We start from the raw sequence: 20087 nt of genomic DNA, 5'->3' as shown, positions 1-20087 counted from the left end.
AATGTTAAGTGGAAGAGTAAAGTAGCATGTGAGAAATATGGAATTATAGGTGATCATATAAAATAATAACTTTGAAAACTTGTCCAGTTCTAAACTAGGAATAAGAGGTTAAGAGTAGATTTTATTCATATACTGAAGTGCAGACCTTATGTGGAAGAAAGAGCTCTGTTATTGGCGGCAGAAACTCGGTTTTCATTCTTGGCTCTGTGCTTGTTGTTATATGTTCCTGGGCAAGTTCTACACTAACCTTACTGTCCCCATCTGTCCTGTGGGGTAACTGCCACTTCAGAGTGACCGGGGTGAGCTTATATGAGAAAACGTAAGGAGGATGCTTACACCACATTTGTGTGTCCCCTGTGACAGCTTCCTTTACTTAGTCAAGCACCACATCCTGTTAGTTAAAAAATAATCATAATAAAAGCTCCAAAGGTTTATGAGAAATTTTTTCAGCTGCCATACTCATAAAGATCCTAATTTTAGAAATTGAACTTTCCTTTTAGGAAACCATAAGGAGTATTTTATAGTATTTGTGGAGAGTTTAGTTAAGAAGCGAGAATGCTGTGTTTGAATTATGATTTACACATTGAGGCCATAATGACAGTTTCTTCTTTAGAAAGAGTGATTTATGGTTAACAGAAAATGGAGAAAATGGTTGTTATATTTAGCTTATTCTCTTACACTTTCTAGGATTCAGTTTGACATAAACACTGAACACTCTGCTCTTAGGTATTTCATTTGCGCTCTGAAATTTCCATTTTGATTTAATTTTTTGCTTAAAACCTCAAGAATACTGCAGGAGTGCCTTTGGCTAAGGGAAATGAAGTCATAGTCAATCCTGAACTGTTTCAATGATAGAAACACTAAATGAACAGCTATAAACATAGCCATCAAAAAGCTGCATTCAAGTATTCATGTTAACTCCTGAAAATAAATATGTATATTTGGCAGTTTTCTCTCCCAGGACCAGCTCTTTAAAGTATTTCTGTTGTATATTGAATAACACATTAAAATGCTTGTCCACGTGGAAAATATGCAGATATGCTGTGAGGAAACACTTCCTTGTTCTTTGTGAGGTGGTTCATTCTAAGTCCAACTCGGGGCAAGAAAGGATTCATGTGTGGATAACTGAGACATGGAAATTAAACCCTTTAAGAGCGCCAGCAGGAGTTTTACCTGTCAAGTTCCTGATAATGACAGCATCTCAGTGATAATCACGTTAAAATCTCAGGGAGACCAAAATTCTTTGCCACATTATGTGCACAAGAAGCAGTTAGGTACAGAGGTCATTTAGCCATTAGTTAGGTTCTCAGATGAACTCCAGAAACACATTCTATATCAAAGACCAAAGCTTTTCATGTTAATTTGTTTGCTGCTTTTGGAAGTTTGAAGCTGTGACTTCGGACCACAAGAATACAGTATTTATCAATAAAGCCAGGTATTGCTTCTCATCTGAATGAGATGTTTTTAGAACTGATGTTTGATGATGTGGGCTTCACTGATGGTTTCACTGAGCGAGTACCACCTAGAAGATAACTGTTTAAATTTGACATTTGTTTGTTGGTAGGCTTTCTGCCTATTGGAGAATGCATTATTCGCAATCTTCTCACCTCTAGGGATCACCCCTGTGTTTATAAGAGACCTAATATTTGTAAAAGATTTTGCCTAGTAGATCAGTCCATTTCCCCAAGCTCCACCAAGCTCCAGTCAGAGCTTTGATGGCACTAGAAGGACACCTCTTCTTTCGTTTCGTCTCCTGCTCTATTCCAGCATTTTCTGTCTGGACTTTTGCCATAGCCTACTAGCAGCTCTCCCTGCTCCCACCTGGCTCCTTTACTCAGAAGCCAGAACTGTCTCTTAAAAGCATCAATATGATCCTATCATTCCTCACTTTAAAACTCTCCATTGCATTTTAAATAAAATCCAGCCTCATAAACTGGCTTGCCAAGACCCACAGGGTGTGATCTCAGCTCACATCTACTTTATCTTGTACCTCCTGGGCCCAGCTTCCTCCTTGACTACACCAAACTCATTTCCTCCTTAGGGCCGGGACTAGTCTTCCTGGAAGGTGTTATCCTAACCACTATATCTGCACATGGCAGATTCTTCTCATATTTGAATGTCTGCTTAAATAGCCCCTCCTTGGAGACGCCCTCCTTAACCACCTAACGCAAGCTGCCACGCATCTACTTCAGACTGGATTATCTAATAACATCTTTCTGTAGCTGACACTTTTTATTTCCTTTTCTCCTTTGATCAGAATGGAGGCTCCACTAGAACAGAGACCTATTTATTTTTATCTGATGTATCCCCAGGCTTCAGAATAGCTATTCAGGAAATCTTTGTTGAGGGAACATATTAATGAAGAAGAGGAGATAAAGCCAGTATTTCTAGCCAGTGTTTTTGTCCAACCAAAAGTAAAGAACTTGGTTAATTCGTGCAGCTGTGTTGTTACCAAATGTACAATTTCCTTTAAAATATCAAAATAAATTCAGACCCATCGGCTCCTTCCCCAACCTCTGGAGTTCAGGAATCTCAGTTTGGGAACTTCCTTGCTTTTAACAGAATGATCATAATGCAAGCGTCCAAAAATAGACCCTGAATTGCTTCTTCTGCCACTCTACAGATTTAATTTGCAAATAGTTTTGTCTCCCTCTGGAACCGTGCGTCTCCTACTATTAGAGATGTCACTAAACTCTATTAATATCCTTCACTTATACAAGTCCCTCTTCCTCTAGAGGGGGAGCCAGCTGCTTCCTTGGTTTATTGAAATGTATTTAGGGGGCATATGGAGACAACTAAATATTCTTGGTATTTCAAAGGTACATGGGATTTCGTACCCTGGTACTTGGCATTGGTCAGGTTTGGAAATATGAATACATATTTGATAAGTGGATGCTTACATAATCACAATCACCCTATCTGTCTATCTACCTATCTATCTTCCAAACTACATTGATTAATTGCTCACACACAGATCTAACTAAACATTTTTGAACTTAAAGAAAAAAAATCTAACAGCTTAAAAATAAAAGTAAATAAAGCGGATTTTGCCAGTGTATTAAGTAAACTAAGAGTGTTTCCATCAGCTTTTTCAGATGCTATGGATATTGTTTCAATAAATTAAATAAAACCTTAATAGACTCAAATAGTTAATGATGCCTTCAGCTGCCTGTGCAGCAGAAAGTTGTCCTTTTCACTTAGAGTGCTGGTGATTGCCGGCCCTACTGCTCTATGTCCTTGAAGGCAGTCATTAAGATCAGTGAGTATATGTCTTCACTTTTCTTAGAGGACAAAATTTTCTTAGATTTCATGTTGTTAAAACAATAGTGTCTCAGATTCTCAGGAATCCTAGTATTTCAGAATCTTAGAACAGAAAGGGAAGCCAAATTCCATTGAGGTCACAGAGCATATGGTAGAGTTGAGGTCAGAACCCAACCTCCTGGCTGCTTCACACCCTCCTGCCCCATCATGGCACCTCTCCTGTGCTTTTTACTCATCCCCAATTTCCCTTTTATCTTCCTGAAGTAGTCTCTGATTATAACTAGTCATTTAACTTGGGACTGAAGGTGAGTGATTTTTTTCCCATCAAAGAGGGTTATTTCCACGGAAGCCCTTCCTTCCGCCACAGACTTGTCGACAGCCTCCTTCTGTGGGCTTAGTTCTCCCAGCCTGGGCCCTGTAATTGGGTTGCTTCTCAGGATAACCTGTCAGAATGCAGGTTCCTTTAAGCAGGGGACTGTGGCCTTGTTATTGTTTGTCTCATTTAGTTTTTGAAATTCCCAGCACTGAATTGTAGATGTGCCAAGCTGTTATGAGATCTTTGTTTCCATGCCGATAGGTCTTCGTAATCCGTTGCAGGTTTGCAATGGTCATTTTGAAAGTAATTTTTGAATGATTGTATCATCTTCATAAATATTGCAGCTTTCTGCTCCTTCTATAATCCTAAAAAAATCAATTCCATAGGGGTTGGTATATTGGTTTATAAGATTTGAAGTTAGTGTGGCCCAAAAGCTTATTTTTTTAAAAATCAGAATTGTCCCTGCTGTGGGTCACAAACACTTAGTGTCGCAACTCTTTATTGTCAAGTTCTCAAAGATATTTTATAATGACTAGCTCTGAATTCCACTGTTTTGTGCTTTGAGGAGTAACTGGTCCACTGCTGCCTCATCAAAGCCTACTTGGTATGTTAGTTTGGTCTAATTTTGAGCTGAAACAATGGAAAAGTCCAGCTGCCCCTTTCTGATGTTCGTCCTCCTCGTGGCTGCCAGCGTGGTCTCTGTGTAATGAGATGAAGTCTCCTTAACGAGGATGAGACCCCCTGGCAGGACCCGACTTCTGCCTGGCTGGTCTCATCACCTCTCAGCACTCCTTCATGTTCCAGCCAGAGCCAACCAAATGCCCCCATACAAGGAAGTGCATTGGATTTTTCACGCTGTTCTCTTAACTGATTGGTAAACTCTGCTTAGAACTTTCTTGTCTTCTCTCTTTAAATACAACTGCAGAGGTGAAATTGACAGATGTGAAGTGAATTGAGTTGGGAGTAAGGAGAGAGGTGGTTCCAGATCCTAACGTTGGAGCAGCTAGACAGATGGAAGCCCACCTGCTGAAATGGGAAGACTGAAGTAGAACACACTGAGGGTTTGGGAGGATGGCAGGGGATCAGGGGTACACATGGATGCATGTTCAGTTTTAGGTGCCTCTGAGATATGCAGATAAGAGAGGTGAGCCGTAGAGTTGTATATATGTATATTGTGTATGGATCTAAAGCTCAAAGAGGTCACAAATTAAGGAACCTATATTTTGGAGTTGTCATTATATTTGAAATAAAATGGAGGCACCCTCCAAGAAAGGATTTGAAGGATGTGACTGATTCCTAAAGAACTGCAAAGTTTAGAAATAGAATATGAGAAATAGACTATGAAGAGGCAAATGGAAATGAGATGAGTAGCCAGAAAAAGAAGGAAAATCTAGAGCCTGTCAAAAACACAGAGAATTTGAAGATGAGAAGGGATGTCATATAGGATTTATTGGCTTATAGGGAGGTTACTGGTAACCTTAATAAGGTTTGCTAGAATAATGAGTAGCACACTTGACCCTTGAACAATGGGGAGGTTAGGAGCCCCACCATGCTCAGCAGCGGAAATCCTTGTATAGCTACAGTGGGCCCTCCGGCTTTTGCAGATTCCTGACCGCAAAGTTAATTGACCCTTAAACAACTCGGGTTTGAACTTTGTGGGTCAGTTGAAAAATGTGGGTATAGGTGAAACTGTGCAGTTAAAACCCATGTTGTTCAAGGGTCAACTGTGCTCTAAAGAGTTAGTAGGAGGGAGGATGTGGTGACAGCGTGGGGAGAAAATTCTTTCCATGAACATGGCTCTAAAGAATAGTAAAGAGGTAGGGCCATACTGGAGGGGTAGAGATGGAGGTTGTAGAGGGTAGAGCATTAGACCATGAGACCAAGAACAGGTTGATTTATTTTCTTGTCTGTTTTGTTTTGTTTCAGGATGGATGATACTAGGCTTTTTTTCTTCTTTTAATGCAAATGGGAAGAATCCAGTAGAGTGGCCAGTGGAAGTTACTGTCTTTTAGATTGCTTACAATTGATAGTTTTTAGTGGACTGATGGATAGGATTCAGTAGTTACAAATACTTAAGCTGAGTATGTATGTCTACTAGCCCCTCTTTTCCTATAAATTTATATTTGAATTATAAAAGGAAAAAAAACTTATTTTTTAATAAAATTGGTCCATTGTAGTCCTACACTCCTGTAGGGAGGTAAAGGGTATGAAGAGTTTATCAATTATAAAATGCTTTGTTATTTTGTAGGAATCCTGTTTTATACCTAAGTGACAGATTTATATTAAGCATTTTCTTGCACTAGCTGAGGTTTGTGTCTTTTAATAAAAAAGCACTGAATGTTCGTATCAGCAAGAGAAGTAGGTAACTTTGAATGAGAAGCTAATTTAGCAGTCATTTAGTTAGGAAATGGGGGTTTTAGAGATGCTGTAGAAACAAGTGGAAGAGATGAGGATAAACTCGGACTTTTTTATTGTTTCTATGGAACAAAACATTAGAGCTGAAAAGGCACACAGCCTGAAATGCATGACAATGACCATTTTTTATAGGTGAAGTGAATTGTGAATATGATTTCATTTACACCTGCACGATGCCTCCTTTGAAGCTCATTACCATTTCCTTTGGCAGTCGTTTAATAAATATATCCCTGAGAGAGTCGTAATGAAACACAGTTCATGTTTCTTGAAAAACTAAAGGACTCCTCTTGCCATCACCCCAGCATACTTAACGAATGTCCTTACCCCACCTTTTTGAATTTGAAGTTTCTAGGCATCTAAATCTTTTTAGCTTAAGCAAAACACAATTAATAAAGTAAATTTAGTATACAGAAAGGGCCCAGTTTAAGCCAAAGCTAAACATACACATTTTGTATTGCTTTCTATTTGGGATTGCGAATAATGGTGTTTACTTTCAGTAACTGAAATAATAAACAGCTACATTTCGTACAAAGTGAAAATATCAGGAGAAGAGAAGGGAGCATCGGAACATGGTAATCTTTAGTGAGTCGGAAAGGGAGGGAAATGTGCGCTTTCAAATGGCAAGGGTCCTCCAAGAAAGCATGGAATTGAGTATAAGAAGAAATAAAGCAATGAAAATATCATGAAAATCTAATTTTAAAAATGTTTTGGAATTTGAGTACAAGATTAGAGGTGTACACTGTAAAATAATTAAAATAATGAGTTAAAGTGAGAAGTACTGTATTTAAATGCTTCTGATTTTGTTTGCCATTTAAAAAGCAGTTTATTGTTTGCCTTATATTGGCATGTGGGAGGGAAGAAAACTATTAAAAAAAGTTTAGAAATTGGAATTTACTGATCTAGGCCGTCAATAGCATTCACTCATAGGTACAATGTACCCTGATGCCCTTTCAGATATGTGGAATTAAATATTGATTCTAGTGAGATTCCAGAATTTAAAAGCCTTGCATTTTTAAGGTTTATTGCTTTACTTTCAACAGAAATGGAAGTTTTATTATATTAAAATTAGTCAAAAACAAATGATTTTCATTCACTATATTATACATATAATTGAAAAATAATATACCTAGGAAATATTTGACAAGGGTGTGGGAGTTTATTTGAGGTTCTGTGATTTATGTGATATATGACAGATAAAGTATTATATGGTATATTCATAGGAGGAAAATAATGGTAGGTTATTTTATTATTTAAATAGCTGATGGATGGTTTGCTGGGCTCTATCCATTTTGCATTTTTATTCACCTTTTGTATAGCTGGCTCTCTGCCTTAGGGACAAGTCATAGAATTAAAGACAAAAGCAGGTGCAAAATGGATTCATGACTAGAATAATAACACTGAAACTCAAAATTGGGATATTTCTTTACTAAATCTGCCTTTCTGTTTCATGTATAGTGAGCCCAGGGGCTAATGTCATATGTTTAGAAAGATTCCTATTTTGACACATATTTGACAACTTTTTTAAGTTTAGAGTGCATTGATATAAGACGTATATACTACAGCTACATTTGTGTAAAAACTCAGTTTTATAAAATAGTGAGGAAACGTCAACTGTAATTGAAAAAAATTTAAAAAGTAGTAAGGAAGTTGGAAGAAGATGGTAAAAGAGGTGACAAACTTGTTGGCTTAAACAGAAAGCAGCGCTGCAAGTTTCCTGCCTTTCACTACCGCCTCCCCCACCACTCCCTTCCCCCACACCTACCTCACTAAATCATCACTAATTTCTAGTCTGAACCCCTTGTTTTATGGAAGAGGAAGTAGAAGACTAAAAAAATTAAATTAGTCACTCAGGGTCACGCATGGCAATGTGTTTGCTGCTGATTATTTTCATGTGTTATATCTATAAAGATTATATAGAGATTTTAAAGTGAAATGAACTGAAATGTTTATATTTTGAGATACCATTCTGTTTTCTGCATCTGTAACAGTTTTGACATCTAATTATTAAGTTATAGCCATTATTTGCTGAAACACATAATAATAGAATCCTAAATATGATAGAAATGGAAGATACTGAAGGTATGCAAATTTTTAAAAATAATATGATTTATACGCAAGAACTGTCCTATCTAGAAAAAAAAATAAACAACTTTGAAAATATGCTTTTTTTTACTAGTCATTTATGATTTTTTGTCGTTTTTTTTTTTTTTTTTTAATTTATGATCCAGGGACTTGTTGGTTACATTTTTAATAGAGATTCTTTAAACCACCTAAACATTTTCTTTTTGTGTTTTTGCAAAACTCTTTGGTCTAATGATAAAGTCATTAGACGGAATAAATCTATAGTGTCTATTACCTTTTAGTGAAAATTCAGTTCTGAAAGTTGTAATTGAGTCCTGTTTTTCATAAGACATAGAAATAGCTACTCTTTACCCATTTAAGAAAGATCTTAAAATGGTTAAAGACTATAAGTAAAGAAGAGTTATTACACTTTTAAATGCATAGATATGATTTTATTGTTTAGTCATCCATCAAATAATTATTGAAATACCTACTGTGTTGTAGGTATTATGTTGATATAGTAGTCCCCCCTTATCTGTGGTTTTGCTTTGTGTGGTTTCAATTACCTGAGGTCAGCCATGGTCTGAAAAATATTAAATGGAAAATTCCAGAAGTAAACAGTTCATAAGTTTTAAATTATCCACTGTTCTGAGTAGTATGATGACATCTTGCTCCGTCTCACCCGGGACGTGACTCATTCCTTTGTCCAGCATCTCCACACTGTATACTGTCTCTGCCTGTTAGTCACTTAGTAGCTGTCGTGGTTAGTAGATCAGTTATCAGACATTTTGAGAGATCACATTCACATAATTTTTATTACTGTATCTGGTTTTAATTTTTCTATTTTATTAATTATTGTTAATCTTTGACTGTGCCTAATTTGTAAATTCAACTTTATCATAGGTATGTATAAGTAGGAAAAAACATAGTGTACATAGGGTTCGGTACTATCCACGTTTTCAGCCATCCACTGGGTATCCCCCACAAGTAAGGGGGGGACTCCTGTACTGGTATATTGATATATGAACACACATTATTCCTTTCCTTGCATATAAGGGAAGGAGGTTATGGGAGGGTTGCATAATTATAAAGTTTGATGAATTACAGGAAGAAAACAGTGAGGCCCAATTAGAATAATTATGTAAAAAGGGAAGGCCTCTCTGGGACAACACTTGAAGAATAGGAGATGGCCAGGTGAAGAGCAGAGGAAAAAATGTTCTCAGCAAAGAGAACAGTGTGTCTGCAAATCCTTGAGGCAGAAAATCTTGATGTGGTTTAAAAACTGAAAGGAGACTATGTGGTTGGATCACCATAGGATGGGAGCGTAGGCAATGCTGCTGGGTATGGATAGGGTGTTGAGGCCTTGGCTTACACTGAAAGCCATGGCTTTAAAGAGTTTAGATTTTACTTCAAGCACATTGGGAAGCTTTTAAAGCGTTTTCGGCAGTGAGTGATGTCATGCATGTTTTATGAAGATCAGACAGAACAGAGGTGGGCTAGAATAGAGATGCTAGGGAAAAGGAGGTTATTCAAAGTGTTCAGGGGAAAAATGGTGGCTTGCTTAGTGGCAGAGAACCTATTCAAGATATATGGTTGACTTTTGAACAACACGAGTTTGAACTGCGTGTGTTCACTTATATGCAATTTTTTTTCAGTGACTATATTGGAGAATTTTTTGGAGTTTTCCTTACTACCATGAAGCAGTCATACTGATTACATTAAGCTACCACAAAGCAATCATATTACTGCTTCATTATTAATGCATGAATTGTTATATCTGTAAGTAAATATGAATTTCTTTTTCACAATATCTTTTCATTCTTGATGTCTAGTATTAATAATAAGTATAATATCTACAGTCTTTTATATCATTAAGACAATATTGATGTAGGTACTGAGATGATTCATTTTGTGAAGAGATGACAAACTTACGGTACTGAGAAATACATACAGTACTATAAATGTATTTTTCTCTTCCTTATGATTTCCTTAACAATATTTTCCTTTATGTAGGTAAGAATACCGTATATAATATATATACTATACAAAATATGTGTTAATTGACTGTTCATGGTATCAGTAAGCCTCCTGGTTAACAGTAGGCTATTAGTAAGTTTTGGGGAAGTCAAAAGTTACATGCAGATTTTTTTACCATGGTAGGGGATCGGTGCCCCTGACCCCCACGTTATTCAAGGGTGAATTATATTTTGGAAGAATATATTACATGTAATATAAAAACTGTATTGTAATACTCAATATATACCGATAACAAAAGATAAACACAAGTCGCATTTGACTTCTGCAATTACAAGAGGTGCTCAAAGTGGTTACCATCAGTGTAATTTTAATATAGTTGTTTCCTTTCTTAAAATGTGTATACATTTTTTGGCACCCTCTGTGTGTGTGTGTGTGTGTGTGTGTGTGTGTGTGCGCGCGCGCGCCTATGTGCATGTGCGTGCAAAACTTTCCTATATTAGATAACGTAATGGAAAGGGCAATGTCAGGGTTGACTTCTGGAATTCTGGCTTGAAGGAATGGCATTGTCATTTTTTGAGGAGAGGAAGAGGAGGGGAGAAACAGATTTGGGAGAGAAAAATTAATAGATACCTGTGAGGAATGTCAAGTGGGCAGCTGGATACTAGTTTTAACAGCTCAGAACAGAGGTTTGGATGAGAGATATGAATATGCGAGCCAATGACTTACAGAAAGTATTTAAGACCCTGGGAAAAGGTATTTTAAGCTGAAAAGAAATGTAGAGAAAGAAGAGAAGAGGGCCTAGAATGGAGTTTTCCAGGACCTTCCCACATTTAGAGGTTGGATAAGGAGTAGGCCTGTAAAAGAGAGTGAAAAGGAGTTCCCTGGGAGACAGGAGAAAAGCAGAGCGTGGTAAATTCTGAATTCCAAGGGACAGAAACATGTTGACAAGGAAAGTCCCATGATCAAGTTGGGGCTGCTAAAAGGTCAGTTGAGTCAAGAACAGACAAGAGCTGATGGTCTGTTGCATTGACCACAAGATCTACCCCAATCGAGTCAGGAGCCAGTGCAGAGAAAGAGGAAGTAAGGAAGTAGAAAATAGTAAGGGTCAACAGAAATTTTTTTTTGAGAAGTTATGTGTAGAAATCAGAAATATTGTAATAGCAGACATAAGATGTGAGATCAAGGGAAGTCTACTTTGTTTTAGTAAGATGGGAACCACTAGAGTATGACTGTATTTTGGTACTATTTTCCTCTGTAGAATGTGTATTAGATTGGGTGTGGGTTAGTATACTGAGGTTCAAACAAGAAGGAAGTTGATTTCTGCCTCATGTAACAGTCCAGAGCAGGGCTGTGCTCACTGAGGTCATCCAGGGACCCAGGCTGAAGACGGCAGCTCTGGCATCCTCCTGAAATCGGGGCCTCCATGACTGGGTCTACGGCACCAGCCAATGGGAAAGGGAAATCTAGGGCAAGTGGCTTTGTCTTTACAAAGATTATGTGAACATTGAATACATTTTCTTTGTTGTCTCTTGGTCCAGACTGAATTACATGGCCACAACTCATTGTGGTCTCAAACTAGGTTGAGAAATACCAGCAAAAACTGAAAGTTTAGTTATGAAAAGAAAGATGGAGAAAATAGATTCTGGGGAGAGTATTTCTGGCACAGATTATGAGCTCCTTGGGGATGGGGAAGGGGGTTATAATATGTATCTCTGTTTCTAAACCATAAACAGTGCTTCATATATATTTGATACTCAATAAGAGTTTGGTGAATTGAACTATTAAAACTAATCTTCCCCCTTCTGAAAGGTAGAATTCAATTGTAGGCTCCACTATTTTTTCTCTAGACTCATATCACTTCTCAGTATAAGCATACAAAAGAGAATATTTACTTTCAAGTTTTACTTGAAAATCTAAAATGTAAGAGGAAAAAAGAAAATTGTTTTATTTGAATTACTATCTTGCTCTGCATTTGGACTTGATATTTACATACACTTTGGGCAACTGAGCATATGTCAAGTTGATATGTCTTTTATTCAACAGAAAGAATAACTAAAAATTGTAAAAAATAACCCTAAATAGAAACACGGATATAGCATTTAGTTTATAGCATAAATTAGTATTTATTTGTAATGTTCCCCTCTTCAAATTATTAAACACATTCCAATGAGCATTGTGAAAATAGGAACTAAATGGTTTTACTATGGAGTTTTATTTATTTAACATAATTTTATGATATAGTAATAAGTGTATCATATGCTTTAAGCATTACACTAGCCCTTGGTCATGATGTTTTTACCATAAAATTAGAATTAGGAAGGGAAATTATATGACAATCTATTTTTGAGAGAGTTCCCACATACCTAAGTTAAGAAATTACTTAAATGACGTGGTAACCACTGGCAAAAAAGCTCGGTTCTACTTAGAGCAAAATACTGCTTCAAATAAAATTGCATGTCTATTATGAAAATAGGGGTGGTGTGGGGGGAGTAACAGCAGAAAATCGATTCTTTAGATATGATCGGGTTCAATTCCCTCATTTTGCAGTTGTAGAAACGGAGGCACAAAATATTTAAGTGTCTTGACTATGGTACCAAACAATTAGAAGACAGTGGTTATTTATATTTTATAAGGTATTTTTTTAGGATGTAAGAGCAGATTATTATATATTAAGATGTGTTAAGTTTCTTATGAAACTTCCCTTTCAACGTTTAAGGGAAATAGAAAGAATCTAGGAAGAAGCCTATGAGAATTAACATGTTGGAGGGCGAGGTGGCACTGCCTAGCTTCCCTGCAGCCATGGCCAGTGCTTATCCAGTATGGAGCAGAGTCCATGTCATTGAGAAGCCTCTCATGTAGTTGTGGTTGCTAATTCAAAAGGGGATAACAGAGTGATGGGAAATCAAAGAGGAAAGGCATTTGCTCATGCAAGAATGGAGAGATTCAGGGGGTGAGAGAGTCAGGGCAGGGCCCCTGTGTAGAGATAGGAAGGAGAAAGGGAATCAGAAAGAATATACGCTTCCATTATTAGATCATCCTTTCTAGAGATTAAAATATACAACTAATCCAGCAAATTCATTTTTCTGAAATTAAATATATGTTATGTAATTATTATGGAGTTAATGTCATCTTACAGTCGTCTGGCAAAAATCTAACGAATAAAACCTCTGATTATTTACAAATCAACTTTTACTTCTAGTTAAATGTTAATTTTGAACCATTCATTGGCACGCATCTCCTTGGTAAATTTGAGAAGTTGTCTATTAGTTGTATGCAGTAGGATTGTGCTTTGATTGTTAGCGTTTCTCCATCATTTTGTGCTGTGGTTCTCTGCAGTCTTTCATGTGTAGCATCCTAGTTTTCTTGCCTCGGGAAGGCAATTGCACCGAGTGATGGGACCTTCCCCTTTTCTGCTTGCAGAACAATCAACCATGACGACCGAATCTGGCTCAGACTCGGAATCCAAGCCGGAGCAGGAGGCTGAGCCCCAGGAGGCGGCGGGTCCGCAGGGACTCGCAGGGGCGCAGCCAGGGCCTGAGGAGCAGCGCCAGGCCCTGGAGCAGTTCGCAGCCGCAGCGGCTCACAGCACCCCCGTGAGGAAGGAGGTGAGCCCCCTGGGACCCCTGCCACCCGCTCCCCTGCAGCTGCTGCTGGCATCACCCAGAAAACCACTTAAAGAATGTTTACTGAGCTTTTGCAGGGTCTGATCTGACCTTGGTCTCTTAGCACTGGAGGGAACTATGAGGGGTCATCTGCTTTGCCCCTTCTGGTAGGAGGCAGATGAAAATTTACATTATTTTAAGGCTTTCAATGAATGACATTCCACAACCTTGCTTGGTAACTCCTTCATTTGATTAAAGCACTTAAACTCACACTGAAATCTGGACTGCAGGTTATTGGTTTTATCTGCATTTACAGGAAGGCTAGACACCACACTGATGGCTTTAATTATGCTCCTGATTTTTTTTCAAGCCCAGGGGTTAGAGCTATTTTGGTTTTTCCCAGGAGCCACTCTGACCCTAATGTTGCCAGCTACTCTTAGTGGATTTTCAGGTTGGTCTCTTTCCTACTCCTTTGTACATGTGTATTTTCACCTCTATTCAGTTGTCACGTGTAATGTGAATCTTTTAAAAATTTCCATGTAAAATGTAAAGCATGGTTTACACTTGGGCCTTGAATGAATCCATGTTTGAATTTCTTTGGCTTAAAACTTCAGACCTGGAACCAACATGTTTTAGAGTGCTGACTCACATGTGATAAGGAAATCTGGAGTCCCATGCCGATGATTTACCTTTCATAGGTCAGATGTATAGATGTATCCAGCTAGAAATTCTAGACCATGTAACAGAAGAGACATGAAATCAGTATGTTAGTAAAATTCTTTATAATATTAAACTTCAGTGTATGTTTACAACCTGATTATTTCTTTTCCCATAGTATTCTGCTTTTAAATAGTATTAAGGATAACATTGATTTTCACACTTTATAAATAAATGCTTTGTCAGATCTAAGATGTTTTGTGATGGGGAACTAGGGGTCAGCCTTCCAACTTGTTAAACACAATCTAAGGAGCAGTTCTCTTCATCATGGTGTTGTTCCTTTACCTTTTATTTTTGTGAATGAGTGGTGGTGGGTGATAGTGTTTGTTTTTAAATCTTTAGAAATTTACTATTGCTGGACTGGCTTTTCTCGATGCTTCCCTCTTAACTCTGAAATGAAATAAAAATGAAAAGCAGGGAATAATTATAGAGAAGGAAGAGTTTCTATACCCAGACATGATTTAAATATACTTTCTCTTCCGTCGTCAGTTGTTTGAAACAAAATGAGAGAAATGACAGATACTGAGCCCTTAGAAGGAAAGATGACTTGTTGCAAAGTCAAGAGACTCTAAGTTAGTCCTGTCTCTTCCCTTAGTTATTAGTAGCCTGGAGAACTCATTTAAGTCCTCTGGTCCTCGGCTTCCTCATTTACAAATGAAGAGATTGGAAGAGATCATTTTCTAAGATCTGTCCACTCCGAAATTCTTGGATTCATACTGGAAGCCCAGTTAAGTTGGAAGTGAAACTAAGCACATTTTGGTAGTTAGCAATGATTAAAACATGGCTTTTGGCTGGATTTGAATTCCAGGTTACTAGTTTTATGACCTTGAGAAAGTCTGTTAAGATTGTGCCTTGTGCCGCGTTCTCCTCATGTACACATGAGGGTAATAATACCTACCTCCCAGAGCTGTCGTGAGGATTAAATGAAATAGAAGGTTTGCTAAAATGGTTGATACTGATATTTTAAAATTGTAGTGCATTGTATGTCTATAATTGACTTTTCATTTGAGGTACTTGATCTGCTCTTCTAGAGCTGTTAAAGTTTTTTCAGTGTGCTTAAGATGGGGGATGTAAAGTAAAGAATAGGGAATATAGTGAAAAATAATATAATAACTATGTATCATGCCAGATGGGTACTAGACTTATCAGGGGATCACTTGTAAATTACATAAATTTCTAATCACTATGCTGTATAGCTGAGACTAATATAAAATAATATTGAATGTCAACTGTAATTGAAAAAAAAAATTTTAATTAAAAAAAGAAAAAAATAAACAAAATGTGCTTAAGAGCCTCAATGATGTAGTTATGTTTCAAGTGTTAAGGAGAGGAAGCCTCCCTTTGAATAATGGTGATTTATGATGACTATGGAATTGACACAGAAGTAACCCAGAAAGCTTATTCTCATACAGATATTTTTAGTGTAGTAGAGGAAAAATGAAATTTCACCTTCCTATTACATAGAAAAGTTGACTCCAGGTAAAATTAAAAAAAAAAATGTAGCTTTTGTTGATTTTGCCTGTGAAATGAAAATGTAAATTACATATTCTCTGATCGCAAGGCTTTGAAATTGGATATCAACTGCAAAAAGAAAGCAGGAAAAAACACAAATACATGGAGATTAAACAACATACTTTTAAAGAACGACCGGGTCAAAGAAGAAATTAGAGGAGAGATCAAAAGATACATAGAAACAAATGACAATGAAAATACATCCTACCAAAATTTTTGGGATACAGCTAAAGCAATTTTAAGAGGGAAATTTATATCATTACAGGCCTATCTCAAGAAACAAGAAAAATCCCAAATAAATAACCTCACGTTATACCTTAAAGAACTAGAAAAAGAACAAATGAAACCCAAGGTCAGCAGAAGAAAGGAAATAATAAAAATGAGAGCAGAACTAAATGAAATACAGAACAAAGAGACAATAGAAAAATTAATGTGACGAAGAGCTGGTTCTTTGAAAAGGTTAACAAAATTGACAAACCCTTGGTTAGGCTCACTAAGATAAAAAGAGAGAAGACACTAATAAACAAAATCAGAAATGAAAAAGGGAAAGTTATCACAGATGCCACAGAAACACAAAGGATCATCCAAGAATACTGTGAAGGACTATATGCCACCAAATTCAATAACCTAGAAGAAATGGACAAGTTCCTAGAAACATATAGCCTTCCAAGGCTGAACCATGAAGAACTGGAAAATCTAAACAGACCGATCTCCAGTAACGAAATAGAATCAGTCATCCAAAACCTTCCCAAAAGCAAAAGTCTGGGACCAGATGGCTTCAGTAGTGAATTCTACCAAACCTTCAAAGAGGATCTAATACCAATCCTGCTCCAACTCTTCCAAAAAATTAAAGAAGAGACAGTACTCCCTAACTCATTTTATGAGGCCAACATTACCCTGATACCAAAACCTGGTAAGGACAACACACAAAAAGAGAACTGCGGACCAATATCTCTGATGAATACAGATGCAAAAATTTTTATCTGCATATCAATACAAAAAATTATGAATAGAATTACCGTATGACCCAGCAATCCCTCTCCTGGCTTCCTACCCAAAAAATCTGAAAACATTTATCCATAAAGACACATGTGCTCCAATGTTCATTGCAGCTTTATTTACGGTGGCCAAGACATGGAAACAACCAAAATGTCCTTCGATAGATGAATGGATAAAGAAGTTGTGGTATATATACACAATGGAATACTATTCGGCGGTAAGAAAAGATGATATAGGAACATTTGTGACAACATGGATGGATCTTGAGATTATAATGCTAAGTGAAATAAGTGAGACAGAAAAAGCAGAGAACCATGTGATTTCACTGATATGTGGTATATAAACCAAAAACAACAAAAGAACAAGGCAAACAAATGAGAAACAACAACTCATAGACACAGACAATAGTTTAGTGGTTACCAGAGGGTAAGGGGGTGGGGGGTGGGAGATGAGGGTAAGGGGGATCAAATATTTGGTGATGGAAGGAGAACTGACTCTGGGTGGTGAACACACAATGGGATTTATAGATGATGTAATACAGAATTGTACACCCAAAATCTATGTAATTTTACTAACAGTTGTCACCCCAATAAATTTAAAAAAAAAGGAAAATGTGAACTAAAAGTACATAAGTCTTATGTGAATTATAAAGTACTTAAATGTATGTTATGGTTGTTGATATAAAATTTCAGTGTTAACAAATTACTATCTTATGGCCAAAACATCTTAGATGTTTTTTTACTTTTTACACTATTTTAATGCTTTCATATAGAAAGACTACAGTGAAAAAAAAAGTGAGTCCAAGTTGCCAGAGAAGGTTTTCTTTTGTTTTACTTGAGGCTTGCCTTCTCAACTACTATGGCCTTTGAAGTTGGTTATTCAGTTTTTTTGTTGGTTTCTCTGCTCAGCAAATCAGTGTCTTTTTATTTTTAAGAACTTCTCAAGACTTTGCCTTGAACTCCTGGGCAAGTTTGTGGAAGAAAGAACTGTATTTGTAATCTTCTGGATGGACAACAAGATAGAAAATGCCATCATAAAAGCAGATATCTATGTCTAAAATCCAAAATAAATGTATCAAAAAGTAATTTTGTGATTATATTAGGGTGAAATTGTAGAGGCTAATAAGAATGTTGAAATGATAAGCTGCCAACACTTTCTTTACTCTCAAGCCCATGTAATTTAGCTACCAAGATGATGGTATGTTCATGAGAGAGGAAATTTAATGTTTATTTAAGAGGCCTAAACTGAATTTGGGAGCATGTTTTTCTTTAGCCTATCAGTGGGTATTTGCAGGCCAGTGGAACGGTAGTCTGGCCCATGAGTTGAATTTGCACTAATACCTTTGGTGGTCATTTAATAGATGGAAGAGGGTGTAAAAAAAATTGGACAACAGTGCACAGAGAGATTTCCAAGGAGATTGATTCAGGGAGAATTTTATTGTTACATAAGACACCCTCTGCAGTTGTGGCACTAGCCTGGACTAAACTGTTATGATTTGAAGGCAGATTAAAGCTTTTGGCGAGATTTGGTCTGTTCTTATACTGGCTCATTACAATGAAGGGAAGCAGACTCGGGATTACTTTGTGATGAATTTCAGTGCTTCTGGCTTCATTGAATTGACTTAGAACTAAATCAAATATCTGAACAGTTGTGACATTACTGAGATTAATACCTGAAGTTCTCTGGGCCTTACAGTTTATAAGATACCTTTTGTGTGTATGGTGTGGTTATGGGTCATGGAATGTAGAAAGATCCAGTGAATGAAGAAAATAGAGTGAATTAGATAATATCTTGATGATTTAAAGACCTATGCTAGCCAATGCCTTTTTAAAAGTTAGGAGTCCATTTGTTTCCGTCTTTGCTCAGTGAAGTATCAGTGCTTCAAAAGTGAATCCTGAGTCAAACTGAAATAAGGCCCAATTAGTGCATCTAAACAGCAAAAGTTATTTAGCCAAAACTGTTAGCATTATAAGTACCTGTGTATGTATATCCTTTTCTAATTTCCTAATTCAGATGTCTCATCCTTTAGGAATAGGAATGCCCGTTTCTAAAGTGTTCTGGTATTGCCTGAGCAATGCAATATTTATTTCCTCTCTTGCAATGAAAACTGTTCATTGTTTGTTCTTCTCAGGTCACTGACAAGGAACGGGAATTTGCTGCTGGAGTTCTAAAACAGCTCGAATATCAGCAATTTGAAGACGATAAACTTTCTCAGAAGTCATTTAACAGTAAACTCTCTCGATCTCCATTAAAGATTGTCAAAAAGCCTAAAAGCATGCAGTGCAAAGTGATACTTCTGGATGGATCAGAATATACCTGTGATGTGGAGGTAGGTGTATATTTTAAAACTTTTTTGTCCCAGACACTGAGAGTGGGGAAATGTTGCCATAAAACATGCAAGATGCTTCTTTATTTTTTCAGAACTCTGGAAAATTACTCAGGCCGTTTCTAAATATAGAATTATTTGCAAAGTCTCTAACGAGATTAAATTACTAAAAATCTTTATATTGTCCCCAAAATGTTACCATCAAAAGAAAAGTATGATCTTCTTTAAAAAAAAAAAAATCTCCAACACTTTCCATGGTAGGGAAAAAAATTGGAGGTCTTAAAAATCAAATTTTCATTAATATCCTGGCTATGAGCTACCATTTAAATGAATTTGATTTTTTCTATTTCAGTAATTTATGGCCAAGTAAATTGTTTATTGGTACAAACTTGGAAATTCCTATACATAGGAACATTTCTATACATAACTCTATACATAATTTCTATACATAATTTGAACTGTGAATGTCCTTTTCTTACTTGGAGAATGAGTAATTTGTAAAATGCACATCGTGGTAGGTACTGCTGCTGGAGTGTTTTAGTAAAGAAAACTATAAAACTCCTCTCAGAGAAGGGGCAGTTGAATGACCTTTGTCCAAGATGGTTGGTAAGCTCAAGCTAACATGAGAACAAGACAACTGTGCGTAGCTATGGACATGGGTGATTGGCGAGCTCTCCAAGTATCATGGAGAGAACACATAGGGCATGACCTCAAGCCATAGGAGCAGGTTTCCGTGTGCACCACCCATGGCATCTGCTCTCCACAGCTGGGAGGAGCAGCTTGTTCTTCCAGCAAGGTGATTCAATTTCAGATTGAACGTTCGTGTAAAGAGCTCATTCCTCCCATGCCCAGCCCCCACTGTCCTTTTTCATATAGGGACATCACACATGCCTCTACACCA

General features: G+C 37.0%; 1 protein-coding gene across 31 annotated transcripts in view; it reads left to right on the top strand.

The window, feature by feature from the left end:
* Positions 1 to 20087, top strand: part of EPB41L3 (erythrocyte membrane protein band 4.1 like 3) — a 236889-nt gene that overhangs the window by 130572 nt on the left and 86230 nt on the right. For 26 of the 31 annotated variants that reach the window (XM_074340294.1, XM_019755720.2, XM_074340310.1 and 23 more), the window contains 2 exons: positions 13451 to 13635; positions 18992 to 19189. In XM_074340294.1, the coding sequence (XP_074196395.1) occupies positions 13462 to 13635; positions 18992 to 19189 (372 nt within the window). In that variant the 5' untranslated portion in view covers positions 13451 to 13461. Of the gene's footprint in view, positions 1 to 13450; positions 13636 to 18991; positions 19190 to 20087 lie in introns of those variants that run through there. The other 5 variants (XM_074340302.1, XM_074340307.1, XM_074340320.1 and 2 more) reach the window with 1 other exon arrangement.

Source organism: Rhinolophus sinicus, linkage group LG09 (genome assembly GCF_036562045.2).
Source record: "Rhinolophus sinicus isolate RSC01 linkage group LG09, ASM3656204v1, whole genome shotgun sequence".
Classification (NCBI taxonomy): domain Eukaryota; kingdom Metazoa; phylum Chordata; class Mammalia; order Chiroptera; family Rhinolophidae; genus Rhinolophus; species Rhinolophus sinicus.
The sequence above is the reverse complement of the archived record's forward strand: the minus strand, read 5'-3'. Positions and strand labels throughout refer to the sequence as shown.